This window comes from Suricata suricatta, chromosome 17 (assembly GCF_006229205.1).
Source record: "Suricata suricatta isolate VVHF042 chromosome 17, meerkat_22Aug2017_6uvM2_HiC, whole genome shotgun sequence".
Taxonomy (NCBI): domain Eukaryota; kingdom Metazoa; phylum Chordata; class Mammalia; order Carnivora; family Herpestidae; genus Suricata; species Suricata suricatta.
Genome location: NC_043716.1, coordinates 26,718,274 through 26,738,077, shown reverse-complemented (window position 1 = coordinate 26,738,077; position 19,804 = coordinate 26,718,274). Strand labels below are relative to the sequence as shown.

Genomic DNA, 19,804 nt, shown 5'->3' with positions numbered 1-19,804 from the left:
AGAACTGTAGAAGACATGACTTGTGTCTATTGTACCTAGTATGGTACCAAGCTGAGGACAGTTGTTCAACAGTACTTGTTAAAAGAAACCTGAGGAGTGTTTTGACTCCTCAAATGTTCAAAACTTATCTTTTGGTGGCTAACTAAAAGATTGCTCAGACAGAAGGTTTCCAGTGGTTTGGGGATAAGGAAGAATAGGGGGTTATTATTCAATGAGCACAGAGTTTCATTTTGCAAAATGAAAAGAGTAGTGGATGGATAGATAGTGGTGATAGTAGCAAAACAATGTGAATGTACTTAATGCCAATTTTTTAAAAAGACTGCTTTTTTCCCAAGGACTTTTTAAAAAGTATATCTATAAGATAAAAATGGGGAAAAAAGCAATTCATTCATTCATTCAACAAACACTGAGTGCACAGCTAATGCTAACACTCTACATGCTGAAGACATATCATTGAACAAAGAAAGGCCTTTCCCTCATGGAACTAACCATCAAGACAGGAGAAAAATAATAAAAGGTTTGCCTAATACCAAAAGCCTTCCTTGTATCAACTATGCCATACTGCCTCCAAAAGATAGTATATAAATCTTAAACTGACTTTGGTTAAGGTCTTTAATCCCACATGACCTTATATATAGCCATGTTTTCATAAGCCAAATATTAGGTTAAGTTCTATCAAGATAGAATAACTTTGTACTTCATGAATTGTATGTCTGTTTACACTCTCATTACAAAAGCTGGCTTTTTAACAAAGAGGTTCTAGCTTAAGTCATTTACTCCTTGCCTCTAATAAAATGGAAATGTGATTAGTTGTCTTAATAATGCTAATATGTCATAACTTCTATTTCACAGCAGGAATTCAAGGTCAATTAAGACTCAGCTCTCAAACAATACTGACCAGAGGATAAGTCTTTACTTAGGGAAGGGGGAAAAAATGAAGAGATAATAAAGATAATTAATGTCCTAATTATTTTATCAGTTATACTTATAACCATAATAGTGAGAGAGATGAAGTGATTATTTTAACAGCAGACACCAGAGTTCCTCTTGGGCATGTAACTTACCTTTGTAGAGACTGTATCTTGACAAGTTGTTTTGGTTGGAGAAGGTAAGGCCTCAAAGACATTAGGACATAGAAGAAATATCTAACCTCTCTCCCTGAGGCACAGAAAAAAAAAGACTAGAAAAGAGAAGGTATAGTGCGGGTACAAGGAAAGATGACAACATGGCAGAGGCCATAGTGATTAGTGACAAGGAAAGGTGAGAAAATGGCAAAGTGACTTTTAAAAAAGAAAGTTGGATAACATTTCATCTAAAACTATATGCAGTATTTTAAATGCAAACTCTTTTTACCTCCCCAAAATTTCAGAAAAGTGTTGAACACATACAAATGCCTAATGTAAATGCATGGGGGAGAGTTGAAATCAAAGGAAGAGGGCTAAGTTCTACATCTAGAACACCATGAAGCAGACAGAAGAGAAGACCTGTAGGAGGCGAGAAATGGATGAATCTGGAATTTAACAGAAATGGGAGGGGCGCCTGGGTAGCTCAGTTGGTTGAGTGCCTGGCTTTGGCTCAGGTCATGATCTCACAGTTCATGGGTTCCAGCCCTAAGTCAGGCTCTGTGCTGACAGCCTGCTTCGGATTCTGTGTCTCCCTTTCTCTCTGACCCTCCCCAGCTTGAGCTGTCTCTCTCTGTCTCTCAAAAATAAATAAAAAACACTAAAAAAAATAAAAATAACAGAAACAGGAAATCTAAAACTAAAAGCCCTTGTAAGCCCTAGAAATACAAAAAAATCTTGGAAAAGCATTTTAGGTGTGAGATAAGGTTAGCTTGAGTCAATCATATCTAAACCTCAAAAGTCAGGTTAATATCTGGGATATAAATATTTTTTCAAACTTTTTAAAATTTCCCATTCTTATTATTTTGATGTTTTTATATTTACACTATAAGAATACTTTAAAATACTTAAACAATTTTTAGGGTTTTGGGATGTTTTCTCAATTTTAAAAATCTAGAAAAATACAAAAAGGGAATAAAAATTTCCCATAACCCTACCATTGTGTATATTCATACACAAATTGAAAAGTAAAAAAGTACCTCTCTCCACCTCCGATTCTACTTTCCCAGAGGTAACCACTGTTACATGAATCTGTTTTATCATATACTGCTATATCATTTTCTATAATTATACATATATATGTCCTAGACATATTGTGCTGCAACTTGCCTCATTCACTTAACACATACTATGAACACTTACTATTTTTCCAGGTAACAACATATCAAGCTAATTTTCTTAAATGGTTGCATAATATTTCATTACATTCATTTTTTATAATTTATCTAGGTCACTATTGGGCAATTATCCTCTTTCCAAATTTGTGCTGCCATAAATGACACAATAGTGAACTCTGCTAGGACTGGAATGCCTGAGTCAAAGCACAGGAGCATTTTAGTTATTTACAAATAATGCTTAATTGCCCCCCAAAAGACAATTTTACTAATTGCCCTCCAAAAGGCAAATTTACATTCCAGTCAGTGTATTAAGAGGTTGCTTTTTTCTTAAACTTTTGTCAAGCCTGGATATTATCAACAGCTTAAGTTTTGCCAAAGTGGGGAAAAGAAATCTTTTGGGTTGATTTAATTTGCATTTCTCTACTTGATTTCTCTGAGGGGTTCAACATCATTCTATATGCATGTTGGCCACTCTATTTCTTTTGACCTACACATTAGTATCATTTTCTTTACTTTTATTGGGTTGCCTTTTTCTATTGATTTGTAGAAGCTTTTATGTATTATGAATACAATACTTTGTATTTTGTTGTAAATATTTTCTCTTAGTCCATGTAACAGAGGCTTCTCGTTGTCTCCTAATATTTATTCTTCCTTTAAATCATGGTGTTAACTAGGCAAATGGTCCCCAGGTAAAGACTGTATTTCCACGCTCCCCAGCAGCTAATTTGACCTTGTGAACAAGTTCTAGTCAAACTGATGAGAGCATAAGCGATGATTATGCTCATAAAAAGAAAGGATGTGGCTAGCAGCCTGCTGGCTGACATGCTGATAGAGTGGTGAGCCATTTTTAATCATGCAACACCTGAAGGCTACCAGAGAGAGATACAGCTGCCACACCAGCTCTAGACAGCTTATCTTCAGACTATATCGTGAGGGAAGAACAAGCTTCTAAACTGTTTAAGCTACTGGTTTGTTTTTTTGTTATAGTAGCCTAACTTATATGTGGACTAATAAGGAATTTGGAATCGAGAAGTGAGGTACTGCTATTATTCAAATTAAAATACACATTATCAGCTTAGTAATCAGATAGCAGGTAATTATGACATTAGACACTACCTAGAACACTAGTGATCTTTATAATCCATGTCAAAACATTTGGTAAAATTGTTGCTGTGATACCCTGGAAGACAGACCACATGCCAAGTGAGCAAGTAACCATAGGAGAAAAGGCTGACAAAATTCACAGTGTTAGTTGTTTCTTGACATTCAGCAAAGCCCTAAAATAAGAGAAGAACTCAGGCTAGAGGCAGCCAGAACACAAGCAAAGATGGAAAAGAATATTTCTTTGCCTGTAGTTGATAACCTATTGTCTAGAGCTCAGTAATTTGGATTGTGCACCCAATCACTTCATGATCCCAACTTGAAATAATAGTAAGAGGGCCTGAAGCTTTTCTCAAGTACTTCTGACATACAATGGGAAAGAGCTCTGTGGCAAGATCAGATTAAGGATGTCATCTTTCCAATGAAACCCATTCTTCTAGATGATCTCAATATAGGTTCCATTAGGTGGAATGAAAGGGATGGTCAAAGTTCACACAGTAAATCAAAATCAGACTTTTCAGGCTTAAGAACCACCTAAATAAGATCTCTGCGACAACTGAATTTTGGAATGACCAAAGGCAAACAAATCAGTAGTCTATCATTTTTTTTTTAAGAATTGAAAAGCCAGAGAAATAACAAGACTGCCCTGCTAAGATGTAGGACTGTTCAACTTCTTAAGTAATCCTCACTCCCTTTACATCTGCTCTAGCAAAACAGAGGCAACAAAAACTGGATTGTTCCAAAGCAATGTATGTTCCAGGGGTGCCTAGCTGGCTCAGTCCATCGAGCATGTGCCTCTTGATCTCAGGATTGTGAGTGTAGAGATTACTTTAAAAAAAAAATGTTAAAAAAGAAATGCATATTCTCCAAGGAGCACATCAATGTAATTATTTGTACATAATCAATAATGTGTTCCTTTTTATTGCTGAATATTATTCTGTTGTATGGATACACTGTAATTTATATGTAATTTGCAAGTTGTGATAAGTGTATGCTTAATTTAATTTTTACGAAACTGCCAAATGGCTTCCAAAAATGGTTACACTTTTATTCCCTACTAGCAGTGTATGAAGCTTTCTAGCTGCCTCATCAATGCTTGGTATGGTCATGTTTTTTATTTAAAAATTTTAGCCATTCTAATGGACATGTAGTGTTTCTCCCTACGACTCCCAGTGACTTCCCTGATTATTAAACATGTTAATCATTTCCTCATATGTTTATTGACCACTTGTATATCTTTAGTGAAATTTCTGTTCACATATTCCCCCCATTTTTGAATTGTACTGTAAGAGTTCTTTTTACATTCTAAATATGTCCTTTGTTTTGACATATGCATTGTCAATATTTTCTCCTAGATTTTGGCTTGCCTTGTTTCTGAATGGTGTCTTTCAAAGTGTGAAATTTTAAAATTTTGATGAAATCCAATTTATCAATTTTTTCTTTATTGATCATGTTTTTGTGTTCTAAAACACCTTTGTCTACTCCAAAGTAGCAAAGCTTTTCTCCTATATATGCTTGAGTTTTATATTTAGGCTTATCCACTCCAAAGTAACAAAGCTTTTCTCCTTTTTTTTAAAGAAGTGCTATACGTTTGGGTTTTATATTCAGATCTGTAATTCATTTTGAGTTGATTTTTAATTATAATGTGAAGTATGGGTCAATGCTAATTTTTGTTAATAGACTTATTACCTTTCTCTATTGCATTGCCCTGGCATCACTGTTGAAAATCAACTGACCACATATGTGTGGATCTATTTTGTACTATTTTGTTTCATTCACCTATATGTCTACCTTTTCATCAATATCAAACAATTTTAATTACTGTGGCTTTGTAGTAAGTCTTGGAATCAGATAAAATCTCCTCTAACCTTTTGTTTTTGAAAATTGCTTTGTTAACTCTAAGACCCTTGTATTTCCTTTTAAATCTCAGAATCGGATTATAATTTTTTTTAAAAAGTCTACTGAAATTTTGACTAGGATTTTGGAGAGAATTGTCACTTGAACAATGTTGGACTCCTTATCCATGAATATGATGTATTTTTCCATTTATTTATGTCTTCCTTAATTTCTTTCAGCAAAATTTATAGTTTTTAATGTAGAGGTCTTGGACATCTTTGGTTCAACTTATTCCTAGGTATCTTATGATTTTGGTCTTAGTGTAAATGTTTGATTTTTTAAATTTCATTTTCCAATTGTGTGCTGCTAGTTTATTAAAATACAATTCATTTTGTATATCAATCTTCTGTCCTAAAACCTTGCTAAATTCATTTATTTGTTCTAGCAGTTATAGATTCCCTAGATTATTTTTTACATAAGAAATTATATCATCTCCAAATTCTTTTACTTCTTTCCTTTCAATCTTTATGCTTTTTTTTTTTTCTTGTCTATTGCAATGGCTAGGCCAACCAGTACAATGTTGAATATATAAGTGGTGACAGTGGGGGCATCCTTGCCTTTGAATTAAAGTTTTTATGACCATTTATACATAATCATTGTATTGTTTGAATTTGGATCAACCATTTTATTATTTGTTTTCTCTTTGTCTTCTTTATTTTTCCTTCCTTCCCCCTTTCCTGTCATCTTTTGGATTATTTCTATTGTGATGGTGATTATCCTAGAAACTACAGTATCTACTCTTGATTCATCAAAGCCCATATTAATCAGTACCTTTACCACAGTTTTCTTCTGCCTGAAGAACACCCTGTAGGGGCAGCTGGGTGGGTCAGTCAGTTAAGTCCAACTCTTGGTTTTGACTCAGGTCATAATCTCAACAGTTCATGGTTTTTAGCCCCACTTTGAGCCCCTTGTCAGGCTCCACACTGTCAGCATGGAGCCCACTGCAGATCCTCTCTCTCCCTCTCTCTGCCTCTCCCCTGCTTCTGTGCTCTCTCTCTCTCTCTCTAAAAAAAATAATAAAGTAAAACAAAGAACACCCTGTAGAATTTACTTTAGTGTTGATCTACTATGGCACATGCTCTCATTTTTGTATTTATCTGAAAATGTCTTCATTGTCTTGCCTTCATCCTTGAATGATCTTTTGCTGAGTAGAGACTTCTAAGATTGCATTTTTCTTTCAGTATATTAAAAATGTGACTCTACCCTTTTTTGGCTTCCATTATTGCTGTTCAGAAAGAAGCTGTTAGTTTAATTCAGATGTTGGCGAATTATGACCTCTAGGTTAAACTGGGCCCCACACCTGTTTTTGTAAATATAGCTTCACTGGAATATCACCATAGATGTTCATCTACATATTCTCCATGGCTGGCTTTGTGCTACAAGGGCAGAATTGAGAGGTTAAACAGATCATATGGCACTAGCATAAAGAGAGCCAAGTAGACCAATGGACTAGAATAGAGAGACCAGAAACAAATGCTGACTGTTATGATCAGATGATCTTCCACTAAGACACCAAGATCACCCAATGGGGAAATGACAATCTCTTCAACAAACGGTATTGGGAAAACTGTTTATCTTCATGCAAAAGAATGAAGTTGGACCCTCAGCCTACATCATATACAAAAAGTAACTCAAAATGGATTAAAGACCTAAATGTAAGACCTAAACTATAAAACCCCTACAAGAAAATACAGAGGGAAAACTTCATGACTTAGCAATGACTTCTTGGAAATGACACCAAAAGCATAAACAACAAAAGCAAAACAAAAAAAAAGTAAAACAAAAAAAACCAAAAACCAAAACAAACAGAAATCCAAAACAACAACAACAACAAAACAAATTAGACTACGTCAAACTTAAAAACTTTTACGTTTGGACGCAGTCAACAGAGTGATTGTGAGTAAAATATTAGCTACATTAATTAATGTGTAACCTTGAACAAGTTATTAATCCTCTCTAAGCCTAAACTTCCCAATCTTCAAAACGATGACAATACCATTAATTTTGTTTATGGCATTAAAAATGGGTATGCACATGTCCTTTTCTAAATCACCTTCAAAGTCTATGCTATTGTTTTAAACATCTTCAGTGGTGAGAAATCTTAATCTCTTAATCTTTTATCATGGATTGGACCATAATTCACTAAAAGTAACTGTACAAGCTAAGTTTAATGAATAAGAGGAGTGATCAGGATAGATCTTTGCTAAAAAGTGTTTTGCACAAAGAACCCTATGAGTCTGAGCAAGATCTTGATCATATCACTATTAGTTTACTTTCTGGAGAAATTCTCAAATAATTTCTCAATATTTTTCCATTTTTTTATAGGCTAAAATGATTGTCTGACCCAATTGATTAATTCTACCTGGACTGCATGCTTCTGACATGCATACAGTTTGAGAATATTAAAGTTGCCCACTGAAGACTCTGATGACTTGTTTTTGAATCACATAAAGAAACATGTCTTATCAGATGTTACTATTTTCTTAAAAAATGGTTTTGTCCCATTGCCTTAGAAACAGTAGAATCAACTCTGTGTGCTTAAAACAATCATTAATTCTGGGTTCTTATTAACTACAGGAAAAACAATCCCACTGTAAAAGTCACACTTCATACTATCATCATAATGTGCTCAGGAAAATGTTGTTAATGACCATCTAATTCTTTACTGCTACAATTCAAAGCATATTCCCTCTTATCCTACAGTCTGTTCAGAAGAGAACAACTATATCAATAATTACAAAGTTTTGGCATCTGAAGCAGTTGTTAAATTACCCTTCATCCTTGCCTCCTCCAAGTTAAATTACCCAAGTTCCTGTGTTTTTACTTAATATGTTCTAGCTATTTGAAAGCTCAAATTTTTATATGCAATATTAGGGAAATGACTTTTATATACTTTATAAAGACAATTAAAAAACATAGAGTTAAAATTACAATTATGTAAAAAGAGCAATGTGATAAGTATCATAAAATTATGAATAAAAAATGAAGGCTCAGAAAAAACCTGTTATTCATACATTAATTTTACACTGTGATTCTAATTCTAGTATTCTACAGCACAGTAATCCTTACCAGGGGACTTTCCTTGCTGTGAGGTGCTTCTTCGCTCTCTGTATCTGGCTGGAGTGGACAAACCTGTGTCTTTACTAGGCTTGCTAGCAGGGCCCATTTCTGAAATAAGGAATCCCATCTGTTCTGAAGGCAAGATATTCTCAGGTGGACTGGTCTGGCATTTTATACTGGCATCCACCTAAAATAGTAAACCCACTCATTATTCTGAATTTCTCTCAAATATATACTAAAGGTTAAGATACTTATGAGAAGAGTTCTATTACTGAAACATGATCCAACAAACTTGCCTATAAAAGGCTTTTCATTCTTATGAATGATACCATCTTTAATTTTGTTGAGCTAATCTGAATATTCAGTAGTAAGATATCTATTGCCCCATACACAAACCATTGAAATGTATATGGAGTTAAAACATTTGCTTATGATCAGAGGAAGATTAACCATGAAGCTTGTTGATTTTTTTTTTTTGGTACAATTCACACACACATAAATTTACAATTGTTTAAGACCACTATCTTTTTCCATTCTAGTATCACTTCTATCAGATTTCTACCCCCATTGGTAACATTGAAATGGACATAGGCATAATCCTGTTGGCTAATGTCAGTGAAGCTAGGGACACTTTATTCTACTAATTTTGTATTCTATATATGAGAGGCCCTCAAAATTGTATAAGCTTCAGCCCCTATAAAATCTAGATCTATTCTGCTTATGAGATACGAGTTTCTTTCTTAGAGTTCCTAAGTTTTCTTTGAAATGTCAAATCCCTTCATCAAGGTGACCAACTTCTGAAATACTTTTGTTTCTTTATGAATTTATTTTAATTAAAACTTATAATGAAATAGAGCTAAAAGTTAAAGACATAGATTTTAAAAGCTCTGATGTTTAAATATATTTTTTAAAGGAGAAAGTAATTTTATGAATGCAATTTTAAGGTACGAAATCTAATAATTTGGATGTGAACTATGAAGGAACAAAGAAAAATTTTGTGTTCTTTCAACAAGCATATTTGAAACACAATGGGCCTATCTTTGGGCTACTGAATTTATAATATTATTTTAACACATGATATACTGGGTTTCAACAATTGGACTCAAAAAGGACAATGAGTTGATAGATACCTTAAGACATCTGGACCCAAAATTAGAGCTAAAAAAGAATTTATTAACAAAAAAACACACTATCAGCTGCCTGGGTAGCTCAGTCGGTTAAGCATTTGACTTCTCTGCTCAAGTCATGATCTCACTGTGCTGACAGCTCAGAGCCTGGAGCTTGCTTCAGATTCTGTGTGTCTCTCTCTCGGCCCCTCCCCTGCTCGTGCTCTCTTTCTCTCAAAAATAAACAAACATTAAAAACAATTAAACAGCAAAAACAAAACACAACTATCAAAAAATTATCCTGGGAATCTAACAGTGACAATATTTTCAGTCCCATTAAAGAAAAAATCCAAAATTTAAAAATATATATCAGGCAAAGATCAAGAAAAAAATTTTTAATAGGAAAAAATACTGAAGTTAATTCACAAAAAGTGATTGTAATTTAGATGTGCTTTTATTTGAATCAAACTGTATTCATTTTCTGGTCATAAACCAGCAACAATTAAGGAATTAGCTTCTACCTTCAGAATACGTCTCTAAAGTAGTCAGAATTCTGCTTTAAGAATGTAAATATTAGTAAGGAAATTCAAACACAGTATGCTCACAAGTCAAATGAGAATTCAACAATGCTGTAAGAAAGTATGAACAGACTTCTAAGGTATCTCCTTACTTCCAAGCTATAAGTGGCTTGGAAAGTCCTGATATTATCTGTCAGATAAACCACCCTTTCTGAGTAGTGGATCAGCCAGGCACACCTTGTCCATCCAAATTAAGATAGGAAGCAAAATTCAAGGGATGCTTTTAAATAAGTTTTATACCATAATACTCAGACTGCCTCCCTAGAAGCTGACTTTAGACCATAACATAGTAAGAACATGTCTGGGGCTTAAGATCACTTCCTTCTGAATTTTTTGTGCAGAATTACTGGGACATGATCCTTATGGAAAGCATAATGAACCAGTATTAAACCCAAATAAAAGGTGGACAAACTCTCCACTTGAACAGTTTTTACCAAGAAGCACTAGGTACCTGAAGCTTTATTAGGATTTTTTCTTTTCCCCCTTACCTGGTGTGTGCTGAATGGTAGCCCTTCCTGCACAAATACTACTGAAGATGGAGATGGATTATGACTTAGCTGCTCCTTCAGTTTGACTTGAGCTTGTTGGATGGCTGCAGATTCCTGCACTGTAGTATTTTCAACAGGCTGAGCTGTGTGGATGGTATAGATGTACTCAGGTGACTGTGGTAGAGAGCAGGTAATTGCTTGTTCTGTTCCGACTACAAAAGATGTAATATCTGAGCCTACAGGAGTAAGTGGCTCCAGCTGGCTAGCCTGACTGGTGGAAGATGGATTGCTGTTGTTTGAATTAGCTACGATATGTTGGCCTCTGTTAGACTGAGATGTTGGGCACTGATTCTCAACAGGCTCCACCTTCACCATCTCCAATTTAGGGGAAGAATGCAACTCATCTACTATCTGAAAAACAGCCTCTAGATTTACTTCTGTCTTTTTATTTTCATCAGTAGCACTGCAAGGCCAATTAGAAGGCAGAAATTCAACTGGATAGGAGGATTGCATTGGAGGATTCTGGGAAAAGAGAAAATAGGACTGTTTGGACAGAAAATCAAATGTGAGATTAAGGAGGAAAGCAACAATGTTTAGGCTGATAAATGTTAAACAAATAGATTAAATTTAACTAAAGATCACTTAAAAATCCTGAACACCAATCAACTTTTCAGCAATGGTAGCTTCAATCCTACTGTTAACATTTATCTAGTAACTAATATATGTCAACAACTATGCTAAGTTTAATACTGGAAAGGACCAATAATCTTCAGGGTTAAAGTATACAAAATCAAATACCTATTTGCTGATAAAATGTCTATATACCAAATTCTTCCATAAAAGTTGACAGACAAAAACATCACTTATATCTATCATACATTGTTTTAGGAATGTAGTAATGAAATTTCAAACATAGGATGCTCACAAGTCCACCAATGCTTCTACAGATTCAGGGGGAGGTACTGATATTCTGTTCCAAATGATCTGGGAAAAAATGGATGGAATATCGAATGTCCTTTGGCTTGTGAGATCATTTATTTTTAATAATAAAACAATAGATTAAAAATATCTGTCACTTTTAGAAATATTCTTCATATCTTTAAGATGTATTCCCTTATACATAGTACTTTGCACAGAGCAGACATATAATTACATGTTTGGTGATAAATAATCTCAAGCTATGAACATAAAATACTGAGGAGTGACAATTAAATAAAACACGTAATATTGCCAAACACACTACAAAGACTGTGTCAATTATTCAAAGGACATTAATGCCAAATAATGTAACTTTAAATGGTGTAAGCATCAAGCCACTTTACTGTAGCCAATAGCACCATTTATTGAGTTCTTACTATGTGCCAAGCAAATGCAAAGAACTTTATATGCGTTATTCCATTTATTCCTCTCAAGAGGTCTAAAAAATGTGATCATCTCCATTTCCAATGACGAAATTGAAGTTCAGAGAAACTCTGTAATTTAACTAGTGTCACAATGAAATAACGGACAGATCCAGGTTTCAAACACAGGCTGCCTGGCTCAAGAGCTCTTGCTTGTAACCATTCTGCTACACTGACCATTCACGCACACTCTCACCAGTATCTGTGATCCAATTAAGCCAACTGCTTTTATTTCCAGAAGGAAACCTAAAATATGTTCTTTTTTCCATTTAAAAAATGTTATGTCTACCTATCGTTATTTTCCTGTAACTTGTATTGTCTTTGTAGTAAGAAACAGTCTTTAAATATATTTTTAAAAATTTATTTAAAACATAAAAACCAAGACATAAATACTGTCAGAAAATCTTTAGCATGATTCAAGAGAGAGAGCATCTGGATCCACAAACAAGAACATCTCATTTGTGGGACAGATAGGGCCCTCTAGTGAAGATGAACAGATTGGACTATTATGCTCGATGGTACCTGCCTTTAAAAATGTCCAACTAAGTCCCTTTGATCTGATTCTATACTCTTCAAACAACAACCTGACTTCCCAAGTAGTTTTTTCAGAAACAAAACAAAACAAAACAAAAGTAATGTTCCTTTACATACTGGAATGCCCCTAGTAAGATACTCTCTTAAAAACAGAAGCTATCTCAGGGGTGCCTGGGTGGCTCAGTCGGTTAAGCGTCTGACTTCAGCTCAGATCATGATCTCACAGTTCATGGATTCAAGCCCCACATCGAACCTTGCATCAGGCTCTGCACTGACAGGTTAGAGCCTTGAGCCTGCTTTTGATTCTGTGTTTCTCTCTCTCTGCCCCTCCCAGCTTGTGCGCTCACTCTCTCTCTCAAAAATAAATAAATAAACATAAAAAAAAAAAAACCAGAAGCTATATCAACTGGATCGTATCAAAAGCAAACACACAATTCCAATCTTTAAGCAAGTATAGCATAAAAAGACAAAGCATGGAACTTAGTCTTATCCTAGAAATAGCAGTTTAAAACACTTAATTAAATCCATGCAATTGTTTCTCAATAAATAATCAGAAAAAATTGAAGCACAGTGTTTACAATATGGGGGCAAAAGGGTATGACCACTTAAATTTCTCATCTCATTCTTCCTTTCTCATTAAAAAAAAGTAATTATCTGTACCATCTTGGAAGAATCTGTTAATAGTGACATACACTTTTATAGTTTATCTGGTATTCATTTTACCATAGAAGAGCCTAGAACAGCAATGTTCAAACTAACTTTCAGCAATGATGAAAATGCTATCGGGGCACCTGGGTGGCTCAGTTGGTTAAGCATCCGGCTTTGGCTCAGGTCATGATCTCAAGATTCGTGGATTCAAGCCCTACATCGGGCCCTGTGGTGACGCTCAGAGCCTGGAGCCTGCTTCAGATTCTGTCTCCCTCCCTCTCTGCCCCTCCCCTATTCATGGTATGTTTCTTTCTGTCTCAATAATAAATAAAAACATAAGAAATAAATTTTTTAATTAAAAAAAGAGAAAATGCTATCTCTGCTGTACAATTTGGTAGCCATTGACCATATGAGACTTTGAGAACTAGAAAATGAATTTTAGATTTTATTTAACTTTAATTTAAATTTAAATAGCCACATGTAGCTAATACCTACTGTTTTGGACAGTGCAGGCCTAGAAGAATCTCAGACACCATTTATATCAACTCCCTTTTTTTAAAATTGAGAAAACTGAAGCTATAATCCACAGTTTACCTCTGGCTACTCATTAAGATAAAATTACACTTTAAAACTGTGCAAAGTCAATAATATTATCTGTGAAGTAGAGAGTGTGTCCATTGCTCCAAGAGTCTTACCTGGAAGTAGTTGCAGTGTGCATAGGAAGAGGCAGTGGGAGTCACACAACTACTCAGAGCGTCCACGTGGGTAGAAGGAGAGCAGCACTGTAGTACAGCTGGGGCAAATTCAAACAGAGAAGAGGTATCAACCGAGTTAACCTGTGTAGCACCTAAAGTGCTCCCCTTTCAACTTGGAAAGAAAAATTCTAAAAGCTTTCTTTTGGGGATGCGATAAAATTAGATTCAGTCCAGGTAGCTGCTATTATTTATTAAAAATAACATGGTAATTAACTAATTTAAAAAGTCATCTTAGGGGCGCCTGGGTGGCGCGGTTAAACATCTGACTCTTGATCTTGGCTCAGATCATGATCCCGTCCGTGGTTCGTGAGTTCAAGCCCTGCATCAGGCTCAGTGCTGATGGGGCAGAGTCTGCTTGGGATTCTGTCTCTCCTTCTGACCCTCCCCTGTTTGTACCTGTCTCAAAATAAATAAACAGACTTAAAAAAATTTCTTTAAGTCATTTTAAAGGGTCATGTCTACTTTTCTAAATGATTTCTTTAGCATCTAAACATTTTGCTACCTTTCTAACCAAATATTTATTCTTATTGAATGTAATTTCATTTTACTGAAAGTATCAGAACATGTTTGGAATTCCAAAATAATTATTTTAAATATTTTAATAGTAACAAACATTTGGAGGAGGGTGTGTTTTTAAAGATAAAATAAGTGAAATGCTCTCCAAATGTTCTTACAATTACATAATGCATGCAGTAAAATCCAGGCAAAAATGTTTTAATCATTTAAACAAATTATTAAGAATTTGGATCCAAGGGCAAAATGTTAATAGTTATATAAACTTGAGCAAGGTTAATCTCTTTAGGCCTCAGCATTTGCATCTTATTAAAATGAGGGTAATAATAATAATAATACACACCCTAGAATGTTTGTTGTGAGGAATGAATGAGTTAATATGCATAAAGCACTTAGAATAGTACTGGCATACAGTAAGCAATCAAAAAATAGCTAGAACCATTATTTTAACTAAAGAAGTAGATTTTCCAAGTTTTCTCTCTACAGTTAGGAGATCCATAAAAGATTGAACTCTTTGTACTGGGATAGTTATATTTACAGATGCAATTGTTTTTTTATTAATGTTTGTTTATTTTTGATACAGAGATAGAATGTGAGTGGGGGAGGGGCAGAGAGAGAGGAGACAGAATTGGAAGCAGCCTCCAGGCTTTGAGCTGACAGTACAGAGTGCAATGCAGGGCTCAAACCCACAAACCCTGAGAATATGACCTGAACTCAAGTTGGATGTTTAACTAACTGAGCCATCCAGGTGCCCCGACAGATACAGTCTTAATAATAGGTTGAGTCTCCTCTTTCCCAGAGAAAGACTCTCCAGAATGAATGAGAATCAATTATAACATATCATACCTTTGGATTAAACAAAGGAGGACACTCATTGAGTGCCTGACATGTTCCAGGCACAGTACTAGGTGCTTTACATATATTGCTTCATTTAATCCAAACAATTGAATGAGGTATATATTACTTTACAAAAATAAGGAAACTAAAGCTCAGAGATGTTAAGTAATTTGCTGAAAGTCACAGAACTGATACTGACAGAGCCACCATCAAACTCCAAAGCACAAGCTCTATTTTTTTTTTTTTTGAAAGAGAGTGAGAGCCAGAGAGAGAGAGAGAGAGCAAGGGAGGGGCAGAGAGAAAAGGAGAAAGAGAATCCCAAGCAAGTTCCACACCCAGCACCAAACCCACAACCATGAGATGAAGACCAGAACCAAACTAAAGAGTTGGACTCTTAATCAACTGAGCCACCCAGGTGCCCCCACATGCTTTTTAATGTACCACAATACATCCCTAATCGTTCCTTCTTCCTAAAATGTAACATTTTAATTTTACTGGAACTCCACTTGACAAATATTTTTAAGTTATCTTTATTATAAGATGGCAACTTTCTCTTTTTATGTCCACATTTTCCATATTTTTATGTGCTAATAAAATTACTAACTAACCTTATCCTATAACCACTGGAAGTAAATTAGCCTAAAGATCGTAAGAATTCATTGCAATGTTTCCCTACTTATCTATTATTGACTCCTGATTTTTAAAATGTCAGAAGTTCTGAAAATAAAATTAAAATATTTTAATAAATATTTTCTAATAAAGATATTAGAATATTTTCTAATATCATATGTAATTTAAGTCATTAAATCTTGCACATGGAAGGAAAAACTTGAAATAATGGACAGAATTCTAGTTCAGATACACACGTAAGGGCTGATGTTTTCTGAATTACATCATTTTAACAATTCCAGTGATTTAAAAAGCCAGACATGACTGCGGTGGCCACATAAAATTCATATTCTCATCACTTCCAATATAGGTTAGGCAAACAGGTTCTTACACTTTAAACTTTAAGGATTATTCTAATACATAATTTTAATGTTTTGGATTTGAATTTTATTTCCTAGGATATTTATGCTTTCAAACATCCTGGGAAAGAACTTAAATCCAAAAGGAGAACACCAAGGAGGCGTATGTAGAGTGCCAAAACTCTGGAAAAAAAAAAAAAAACGGAGTTTTTTCTAGAGTTTTAACAGCTTAAGGAAAACCCAGCCCCCTAGCGGCAGGAAAACACTCTGTCAGAAGCCGCAGTTTTCACCCATCAGGGTACCATAAAATAGTGTTTTCATTACAAATAAAGCAATGAAAGGTATTAGGTTTACTTTGCTAATATTGTTCTAATTCCATTGATTACATATTTTGAATAGCTGTTAAAGTGTACATTAAGATAAATTTCTTGGGGGCACCTGGGTGGCTGAGTCACTTAAGTATCCAACTTCAGCTCAGGTCATCATCTCATGGTTCATGAGTTCAAGCCCCTCCTCAAGCTGTCTGCCAGCAGCACAGAGCCTGCTTCAGATCCTCTGTCCCTGGTCTCTCTGCCCCTCCCCTGCTTGCACACATGCTCTCTCTCTCTCAAAATTAAAAACATTAAAAAATAATAATAATATTTCTTGGATACAGTAAAATATACAATAGAGACAATATTAATATGTTGATAGCTGATTTATTATCTAAGGAATCAGCAAAATGGAGAATATCCTTTTAAGTGTCCAGTAGCAAATGGAAAGTAGAAAGCTACCTGCTTGAAGAAAAGGGGAACATGAATAGATAATCCAGAAAGATTCCTCAATGGCTATTTCCTTACCAGTGCAATCCTACTTTGTATAATCAACAAAATAGAACAAAGTAAGATTAGTTAGTTTACAGAATACAAAAAACCTAGCTATATAAATGTAACTGTGTGCTTAATACATGAAAAATTAACCTAGTGTGTATTGTGAAAGCACTGACATTTATAAAACTGAGTTTATCACTATGTCCTAAAACATGTTCATCTGCATAAAGATCTTCCACTGTCTTCCTGAAGGCACTGTTCTCTTAAGGCATCAAATTGTATGTAGAATAAAAAACGGGAAATATGGGACAGAATTCTATGTCAGGGGTGCCTGGGTGGCTCAGTTGGTTAAGCTTCCCACTCTTGATTTCAGTTCAGGTCGTGATCTCATGGTTCATGAGATGGAGCCCCATGTTGGGTCCCACACTCCTAGCACAGAGCCTGATTGGGATTCTCTCTCTCTCCCTCACTCTCTCAAAATAAATAAATAATAAAACTTTAAAAAAAGAATTCTACTTTAGATGCAAATATGATAATTAATGACATTTTTAAAAGAATTATGATAATCAAAAAAATTCAGGATTACTAAAAATTATCTAAAAGTAAAAACTTTCACTCTCACTATAGGTTAGGAAAACAGGGTCAGCAGCGAGAAAATGCCCAATATAAATGTTCATCAAAAAAAACATCCTAATAGTAAATTTAGTTTCAAGATAAGTTACTATACATCTAGAACCCCAACACCTCCTCATTTATAGTAAGGTAAAGGTCTTCTGGGAATATACCCAAAAAAAGTGAAAGCAGGCACTCAAACAGATATTTGTGCACCCATGTTCACAGCAGTGTTGTTCACAATAGCCAAAAAGTAGAAGCAATCCAGTGTCTACCAAAAGATGAGTGGATAAACAAAACGTGGCATACACATACAAAAGAAAATTATTTGGCATTAAAAAATAAGGAAATTTTGGCCCATGATAAAATATCAATGAAATCTTGAAAACAATATGCTTAGTGAAATAAGCCAATCACAAAAGGAAAATATTGTACAAGTCTTTTTTTTAATTATTTTTCTTTTTTGGGCAGGGAGCATGTGAGTAGAGGAGAAGGGCAGAGGGAGAGAGAGAGGATCTTAAAACAGTCTCCATGCTGAGTATGGAGCCAGACGCAGGGATCGATCCCATGACCCTGGGATCATGACCTGAGCTGAAATCAAGAGTCAGATGCTCAACCAACTGAGCCACCCAGACACCCCTGTATGATTCTTCTTATATGAGTTTCACAGAGTTGTCAAGTTCATAGACAGAAAGTAGAATGGTGGTTTCCAGGAGCTGGGGGAATAGGGGAATATGGTGTCTGTGTTTAATGGTATGAAGTCTCAGCTAGAGAAGATGAAAAAGTCCTGGAGATGGAAGGTGATAATGCTAGTACAACAATGTGATTGTATCTAATGCCACAGAACTATAGACTTAAAAATGTTTAAAATGGTAAATTCTATGTTATCTATATTTCACTCAATAAAAAGAAAAGCAAATATAAATGTGCTTTTGCTTGGTTTCTCCTGGAAGCTAAAGAGAATTTCCTGGTATATTTATGCCAAGTCCCTCTTTCCATAAGAAGAAAATCAGGCCTTTTTGAAGAAACGGACAACAGAGGCTGCCTGAGCACAAGAATAACAACATTGGAAACTCTTATAACTTCACGTTCTAGATTTGTTTATGTACATTATACAGAATAAAAAAATAAATTCTTTAGAATTTAAATGTATTTCAAAGCAATAATAAGCAATTCTTTTTTCCCAACATTCATTTCAAAAAAACTTAATGATATAATATTTATTTTCTCAATAAAAAATATCATAGGCACCTTGCAAAGGAAGCTGTATATTCTTACAAATGACTGTATTTAGCCTTTCAGATGTTAATATGTAGAATTATTTGAGAGATAGCTTTTAAAATATTTTATTCTTTTTATGTAAATAGTGTTTTGAATTTTATAAAGTCTATTCACATATTTTAAATTCATTTAATCACTGATCTGAGCTATTATTGCCACTTTATAGGAAAGGAAATTGAGGCTGTGTCATGAAATAACCCACTGAAGGTCAGGTTGAATGATCAGAATTATTTCATTCCATTCAAAACACTATTTACTAGGTACTCATTAAAGCCTAGCACTACGCTAGGGAGAGGGTATTCAGACATTACAGGCAGCCCCTCACCTCAGAGGCCCCAAAGTGGAATTCCCACTCTAGCAGCTGGAGTAGGTTTTCACTGCTTGGGTAGGAGTCAATAATCCAGGGCAGTACCACTGCCACCAGCTACATATAGAAGGGTAGGTTCCTCCACCAATTTCCATTGTCCATTGTCTATCCTACCTGGGAGCAACTAACTCTGGGGAAGAGACATACCAGGAAAGAGCCTCTCAAAAGAGAAACAAAACAAACCAAAAATCCCTCTCTGTATGAGAGGCAGGCAGGCAGGAGAGCACAATGGCCAAAGAATGGACTCCTGAGTCAGTTTGCTTGGATTTGTTCCTGTCTTGCCTCAGCCTAGTGGTGTGTGTTCCAGTTCCTAATACATAAAATGAAGATAATTACATTCCTAATCTTATAAGGTTGTTGTGAGGATTAAATGAATTGATATTTGGAGAATACTCAGAACAATGCCTGGTCATAGTGATTGCTATATAAATATTTGTTAAATAAAATATACCATAAGGGGGTGCCAGGTAGCTCAATTAAGGGTCCAACTCTCTCTTGATTTGGGCTCAAGTTGGGAGATAGAGCCCCCACCTCAGGCTCTGCACAGGCAGTGCTGAGACTGCTAGGGATTCTCTCTCTCTCTCTCTCTCTCTCTCTCTCTCTCTCTCTCTC

The 19,804-nt window shown here is 35.1% G+C and overlaps 1 protein-coding gene across 1 annotated transcript in view; it reads right to left on the bottom strand.

Moving 5' to 3' along the window:
• Positions 1-19,804, bottom strand: part of HSF5 (heat shock transcription factor 5) — a 38,666-nt gene that overhangs the window by 7,225 nt on the left and 11,637 nt on the right. The window contains exons 3-5 of the mRNA XM_029928307.1: positions 13,746-13,843; positions 10,469-10,990; positions 8,306-8,483 (exon numbers count right to left, since the gene is read on the bottom strand). Coding sequence (XP_029784167.1) covers positions 8,306-8,483; positions 10,469-10,990; positions 13,746-13,843 — 798 coding nt within the window. The remainder of the gene's footprint in view (positions 1-8,305; positions 8,484-10,468; positions 10,991-13,745; positions 13,844-19,804) is intronic.